Source organism: Echinops telfairi, unplaced genomic scaffold, assembly GCF_000313985.2.
Source record: "Echinops telfairi isolate 266 unplaced genomic scaffold, ASM31398v2 ScPeMD7_7459;HRSCAF=8497, whole genome shotgun sequence".
NCBI lineage: Eukaryota > Metazoa > Chordata > Mammalia > Afrosoricida > Tenrecidae > Echinops > Echinops telfairi.
In genome coordinates this window covers 2,719,363-2,726,905 of record NW_022111359.1, presented here as the reverse complement: position 1 = coordinate 2,726,905, position 7,543 = coordinate 2,719,363, and the positions used below count along the sequence as shown (strand labels likewise).

Below are 7,543 nucleotides of genomic sequence, written 5' to 3'. Positions count from 1 at the left end.
CTGGTCCTCCAAGGCCCCTCCTCCCCCACTGGTCACTAGGGACTTGTTTCAGACTCCTGTCCTGCAGGTAGGGGGCTCCTGGGACACGGCTGGGTTAGGGGATGGCAGAGGGGGGAATGATTTGGGGTGCGCTAGAGTTGAGAAATGGGAGAAACACGGAGCCTTCTACAGCCTCAGAAACCCACAGGGGCGGTCCTACCCTGTCCTGTAGGGTCGCTGTGAGTCAGCATGGTGAGTTTTGAGAGAGAGGAGAGGCTGGGCAGGGTGAGAGGGGGACATGGGGATGAGGGGCCAGTGTGGGTCCTGGAGCCTCTCCCGTCAGTGCCCACCTCCCGCAGCGTCACAGCAGATGAGGGGGTGGGGGAACCGGAGCTTGAGTGCACAGCTCTTACCTTGGACTCGGTTGTCCGCCCCACTCCTGCACCAACCTTGCCCTAATCCACCTGTGCGTGTGCAGAGATGCTCCCACACAACCACCCTTTGTGCCCTCCCCGACTCTCCCTCCACAACCACCCTTCGTGTCTCCTGACTCCCCCCCCTCCCCAGGCAGCATGAGCAGCCCAGAGACGCCCACCGAGACCCCTGAGCCCAGCACCGGGGCCTGGTCAGCGCAGCCCACATACAGCAACCTTGGTGAGTGGCTGGGGATGGGAGGCAGCTGGGGCGAGGCTGAGCCACCGGCTGATACAGAGAAGGAAACCCGGGTGCAGAGACGGGTAGCCCCCTGGCCGGAGCCACTCAGAAAAATGGGGACCACCTGGCCCCTCCTCTGAGCCTGCTTTCGGGTACAAAACAGACCCCAACCTCAAATATAATTTAAGAAGAACATTAAGCCTTAAAGGGGGCTATTGATGGGGCGCTGACGAGATTCAGGCCACATTCAGAAGAGGACGTGGAACAGGAGCTATCCCTGCTGCTGTGGCAGACCTTGACGGAACGCAGACAGTACCAGCAAGATGTTTGTTTGCTTCTGTTTGTTCAAGGCATTCGGCTGTGTAGATCACAATAAACTATGGAGGAGCCTTGGGAAGAACGGGGATTCCAGAACGCCTCACTGTGCTCATGAGGGACTTGTATCTCAATCAAGAGGCAGGTGTGGGAACAGAACAAGGGCACACTGCTTGTGTCAAATCGTGAAAAGTGTGCGTAGGGTTGTAGCCTCTCCCCAGACTTGTTCCATTGGTGCGCTGAGCTGGATTCTCTGGGCAGCCGAGTGCGGCACTAGGGTGGGAGGGAGGCTTATGCACAAGCAGAGGACCCAGCCGTGCTCGCAGGCAGTGGGGAGGACTGGAAGCCCTTGCTGATGAAGACCAGGGGTTGCAGCCTTCGGCGTGGATGACAACTCAGTGTCAGGAAGACCCCAATCCCCACAACTGGGCCAATAGGTGACGTCGGGATGCATGGAGAAAAGACGGACGATGTCACCTTGCTTAGTTAGATCCCCAATCAGTGATCCTGGAAGCAGCAGTCAAGAGATCAAAAGTCAGGCCGCGGTGGGTAACTCTGGTGCATGAGGCCTCTTTAAAGACGGAAAAAGCAAGGACGTTACTTTGAAGACGAAGCCAGGGTATTTTCACTCGCCTCTGACGCACGTGAAAGTTGGACATCAAATAAGGAGGACGGACCAAAGAAGAAACGAAGCCTTTGCGTTATGGTGCCGGCGAAGAAGACGGGGAGTAGCACAGACTGCTAAAAGGACAAACAGGTCTGTCTTGGAAGGACGGCCAGAGCGCTCCTCAGAGGCTAGGATGGCGAGACGTCATCTCACGTACTTTGGACGTGCTGCCAGGAGACACCAGTCCCCGGAGAAGGACATCATGCTTGGTGAAGTGGAGGGGCGGCGAAAGAGAGGTACAAGTTCTGCAGGACCACAAGGAAGTGTTCTGGGATCCCCATTCTTCTCGAGGTGACCCCATTTATTACCGTCTGCCTTGGCACAAAGAAACAGAAGTAAACACCCTTCTGGCCGTCTCTGTGTTGAGTCAAGATCCGTCTGACATCCGCAACGAGACCCCTCGTTCCACGTCCTCTTCTGAATCCAGCCTGACCTTCGGAGGCCCCCCTGTCAACGTCCTGCTGCAGCCGTTGCTGGGTGAGCTTCAGTAAACGTTTGCCTGCATGCGATATCAGTGGTCTTGCTCTACCGTTTGAGCATTCCGTGGGGTCACCTCTCTTTGGAAGGGGTGCAAACACGGATCTCTTCCAGTCCGTTGGCCAAGTAGCTAGTTTCCAAATGCCCCAGCACGGACCAGTGAGAGCTTCCCGGGCTTCCTCAGCTTGCTGAAACATTTCAAGGGGCATCCCACCCCCTCCTGGAGCCTGGTTTTTGGCTAACGCATTCAGTACAGCTTGGACCGCTCCCTTCGGCACGACTGGTTCTTGCTCATCGGCTACCTCCTGAAAGGGTGAGATGTCCACTTGTTCTTTCTGGGGCAGCGACTGTCTTCTGTCCATCTTCCTGGACGCTCCCGCACCATTCGATATTTCGCCGGTGGAATCTTTCACGATTTGCCAGTCGAAGCCCGATCGTTTCCTCGAGTGCTTTCTGTCTGAAACACGCTGTGCGTGTGCGTGTTCTCCCTCTTGGGTTTTCTGACCTGGATACTTGCACGTCTCATTATCATCGTGAGCACTCTCTTCCCAAGGTGCCCTTCAACATTTTCTGTTCGGCTCTTTGACGTCATCCTTTCTGCCCTTGGCGTTAGCCGCTCTCCCCTGAAGAGCAAGTCTGAGGCTCTTCTGACGGCCACATGGATCATTCCTTCCTCCCCTGTCTTTTTAGTGACTCTCTGCCTTCTTCACGAGCAATGGTCTTGATGCCCGCCCACAGCTCACTGGTTTTCTGTCCCTAGTGCTCAATGCGTCAAATCTGTCCTTGAGATGCCCTTGAAATCCAGGTGGGAGAGACTCCAGGTGGCATTGTGGCTCCTGCGGACGTACGTTCATTTTCTTCAGCTTTACCCCAACCCACCTAGGAGCAATTGACGGTCTGTTCCACAGTCAGCGCCCGGCCTCGCTCAGCTGCCGCGATCTCCTTGGTTAATGAGGAGGAGGAATTCGATGGAAGCGTGACCCGCGCGCGTGGGGGCCCTGCAAATGGGCTTGCGGTGTCCCTGATCATCCAGAGCCTCCTACCACAGGGGGCTCCTCCTCGCGTCTGGGTGTGTCAGTCCCACCTCCACCCTGGTCCTCGCCTGGCTGCCCACGCTGTGGGTCCTGACTCTCTCCTCGTCTCCTATAAAAGGTGCCCTGGGGGCGCTGAGATAAGTGCTGGGTTGGCACTAGCGCAAGGTCAGCAGTTCAAACCCACCAGCAGCTCTTGGTGGACTTTCCTCTGGGAAATCAGGAGTCTGCTTCCGGGAGGGGGCCGGCTGCACAGCTCCACCCTGATGCACCGTCCCTGCCCCCAGGGCCCTGGCTCCTCCCCAGGTGTCTGACTAGTGTGACTGGGTTTTCATGTCTCCAGTTAACCTGTGAGACCCGATGCTCGAACGGGGGTCAGCATGTCCCCAGCACACACCTTTCAACCACAGTGGGGAGCGAGGAGGGAGTCCCCATTCAATCCATCTGGACCCACAGACATGGAAGGCTGTCACCCAACCCAACGTGACCCATAGGACATGAAGGGGGTCACTACCCAATCCTCAGGACATGGGGAGCGAGCTGGTCAACGCTCTGGCCCATAGGACACGGGGCTGTGGATACGAGTATCCCTGTTCTGAGGAGGGGGACATCTAGGCCGAGGGGTGCAGTCAGGTATCCTGCGTCCCACTACCTGACTTCCTCCCCCACAGGTGAGATCCGGTCCCACCTGCTGCCCTCCAAGGCCTGCCGCGCCCGGACACCCGGGTCCCTCTCAGCTGACCGACAGCCCCCTCCCCTGCCCAAGAAGACCCTGACGAGAACACAGTCCCTGCCCACCAACCGGACCTCCAGCCCTGCCCGCCCCAGGCAGCCCCGGAAGCCCCTGCTGGCCTCCCACAGTGTGGACGAGAGCCGGGAGGCTCAACAGGACGCAGGGCTGCCCTGTCCCCTAGAGGAGCTGTCCTTCAGCACGCCAGACGCCGACCTGGGCCACTTCTTCCGAGACCTGCACAGCGTGGAGGCTGTGCACGCTGCACTGGCCACCCGGCAGCTGGCCAGCCTGGCCACCATCCACGCCCGGCTCCGCACGCGGCTCACAGGGGGCCGTCCGGGGCCCTGCCACCCCAGCCACAGCTTCCGCTTCCTGGACAACTCGCCCTGTGTGGACAGCGGGGACGCCCTCTACTACCGGGTGGTCCGGGTGGAGGAGGACGCCTGGCACATCCTGGCCGCCAAGGTGAGTGCAGGCCACCCCTCACCCACTGTGAGGGCACCCAGCCCCCACCTCCCGATTTCCCAGCACTGGTACAGCCCAGAGCCCACGTCCCACGTAGCACACTGTCATCCAGGCCACTCTGGCTCACTGAGCCCCACATGCCCGGGGCAGCAGAACCGGGCACCCAGTGGTTTCAGCAGGGCTTCTAAGTGGTTATTCCAGAGTGGGAACAGTCCGGAACGGGCTCCAGGACCCTGGGATAATACCCGGAACAGGAAGGATGACCCTGCTGGCGAGCAAAGGCAGGATCTCTCCAACAACACGGTGGGGGACTATGCTGTCCCCTCCAACAGGGCAGCCAGCCTGCTGCTCAGCTTGGAACGGGTGTCCCTCTCCGCAGGGCGGGAGACCCAGTGTCCCTCCCTCCTCGAGCTCCCGGAGGTGCCCACAGTGGCAGTCCCGGTGCTCATTTTCAACCAGCGATCCTCTCTCCTTTCCACTGTGATCCACTTCCCTCCTACATTGTTGTTCGTTTAAATTTGGATCCCTTCCATGTCCCTGCATCGACCGTGACTGAGCTGGTGGTGGGCCCCGGGGGTTAAAGACGCCAGGCGTCCGGTCTTTCTTTCAAAGTGCCTGAGGGTGGGGGTCCCCCTCCAGCCTCTCTGTTAGCAGTCAGGTGTGTTCACTGTTGGCACCACTAGGACACTCCTCGCCCTCCAGTCGAGTCTGACTCCCGGCAACCAAGCCGGACAGCGGGGAGCTGCCCCTGTGGGTTTCGGAGCCTGCGGCACTTTACAGGAGTAGAGAGTTTCCTCTTTCTCCCATGCAGCGGCTGCTGGTTTTGAACTGTTGACTTTGAGGTTAACAGCCCTGACTCATGACCACCGGGCCCCCAGGTCTCCCTCCCCAGAAACTCTGGCCAGGATCCCTTGCTTATCTTGCAGCCGACACCTAAATTAACAGCCCTTGCTACGAAGTTTTTAAAACGTAAGGCCGCCAGAATTTGAATGGTCCTAAGTCTTGCCAAGACCCCCTCCCCACGATGCTCAGGGGTCCAGGTACTGGCTTGCTCCCCTGGAATGATCTGGCACACACCTGAGTTAGACAGCCACTGAGCCAGTCCCACTGCAGGCGGCCAGCCGCGGCCACTCTGTCGTAAGGACTGCCCTCCGCTCCTGGATGCTGACGAGACTCTGAAAACGTCCAGATGCCTCTCCTCCATCACCTGCACCACTAGCGCCACGCTGGTCACGTGTCCCCTTGCAGATGACCCATAGAGCAATAAGAGAGCCCTGGCAAACGGTGACAGCCTCCGAGTCCCACAGGGGCAGCTCTGCCCTGTGCTAGGGGGTGCCTTGTGAGTCGGCATCAGCTTGGTGGCAGGGACTGTGCATTTTGCTGTGGGGGAGCTTTAAGAGTGGCAATCACTCTTGGTGGATCACACACCCTCCAGCGTACAGTGTGCTGCAGTTTGGGACGGATGGGATCCGTGTGAGGGGACGGAGGTGCTGTGAGCCCACTTTACTGAGCAGGGCACAGGGTGGGCGGTGACTCCCCTCCACGGTGGCAGCAGCCAAGGCCGTGGTCTTGGAGCACCCGGGCAGATCACTTTACAACTGTCAGGAGCGTCCGGCCTCCCACCCCCCCAGCCCCGTCAAGGTACAAATGTGGGTGGGGGTGGGAACGGAGGAAAACTTCAAACAACTGGAAGGCATGCTCTCTCTCCCTTCTGGAAGTGGGTGGGGGGAGGCCTGAAACTGCGATGTTGGTGGGACATCATGCTTTGGTCAAGTGGAGGGGCAGCAAAAGGAGGAAGACGCCCAGGGGCTGCACTGGCTGAGTGGCTGCAACGATCACCAGGCTAGGAGGCGGGCGGGGGACCGGGCAGTGTGCTGCTTGGGTGTGTGGACTTGCTGTGGTGGGACCCACTGGCCAGGCCCCACAACATCGACCGAGGCTGCCCCGGTGTCTGGTAGCCCCCAAGCACTAAGCCCGTTCATCGACTCAGGTGTTAATCAGTCCAGGTGGACAGTGCAAACCCACCAGCGGTTCTGAGGGAGAAAACCAGAGAGGTGATGCCGAGAATCCCCTCGGGGCCGGTCTGCCCTGTCACAAGGGGTCACCTGTGAGTCGCCACCACCCACTGAAATTACATGTTGTGTGTACCGGGTTTCAAAAAGGAACGCTGGTCAGCAGTTCAAAACCAGCAGCGGCTCCTCAGGAGAAAGATGGGGCTTTCTACTCCCATAAAGAGTGAGAGTCTCGGAAACGCACAGGGGGCACCGTGAGTCAGCACTGACTCAATGGCAGTGAGTTTTGCTATGGGTTGGAGCTGACTCGGCACCTAACACCCACTCCTGTAAAGCGTTTCTGTCTTGGAAACCCACGGGGGCAGTTCTAGCCTGCCCTATGGCATCACCATGAGTCAGAATCAACTCGATAGCACTCAGTTTTAGGGGTTTTTTTGGTTTGGTGGTACAGTGGACTACACAAAGGTGCTAACCACGAGGTCAGTGGTTCAAACCCACCGGCCTCTCTGAGGGAGAAAGATGAGACTGTTTGCTCCTGGAAAGATGTAGTCTTGGAAGCCCAAAGGGGCCAGCTCCACTGTGTCCCAGAGGGTTGCTAGGGGATCGGATTGCAGTATAGGGTAGTGAGTGGGTGGGGTTTCAGAAAATAGGATAATACTTTTCACCTGTGTATCTTCACCCACACCCCCCCACCACCACCTCCACCTCCACCCCCGTGGCTTGTGGCTTGTTTACTGCAAAGTTCCCAGTTGCAGGTGTGGCTGCACTGTGTGGGACGCTGTGGTCCCCCCTATGGTCCCCCTCCCACTATGGGATGCCAGTTGTTGGGGAGCTGACCCCCTCACAGTGGCCCTGTCAGAACACACCTGTGCTTCCTGGGGTTTTCCGGAAGGAGATGGCCCGGCCTTTCTTCTGAGGCACCTCTGGACTGACTCAGAGCTCCAGCCTTTAGGTTAGCCCACCTGGGGGCTCCCTCCCTTATTCACACACACACACACCACTAAAACCAAACCCATTACAGCTCACAGCGGCCCTACAGGGCAAAGTAGAATTGTGCTTTAGGATTTACAAGGTCATGGTGCTGCCCGTTGGCTGGGCTGCTAACTAAAAGACGAGCAGTTCAAAACCACCAGCTGCTCCACAGGAGACAGGCGGGACTTTCTACTCCTGTAAAGAGTTGTAGTCTCAGAAAACCCACAGAGGCAGTGCT

General features: G+C 58.5%; 1 protein-coding gene across 1 annotated transcript in view; it reads left to right on the top strand.

Annotated features, from left to right (window-relative positions):
- Positions 1-551: 551 nt before the first annotated feature.
- Positions 552-7,543, top strand: part of PEAK3 (PEAK family member 3) — an 8,526-nt gene continuing 1,534 nt past the window's right edge. The window contains exons 1-2 of the mRNA XM_030888293.1: positions 552-633; positions 3,795-4,321. Coding sequence (XP_030744153.1) covers positions 552-633; positions 3,795-4,321 — 609 coding nt within the window. The remainder of the gene's footprint in view (positions 634-3,794; positions 4,322-7,543) is intronic.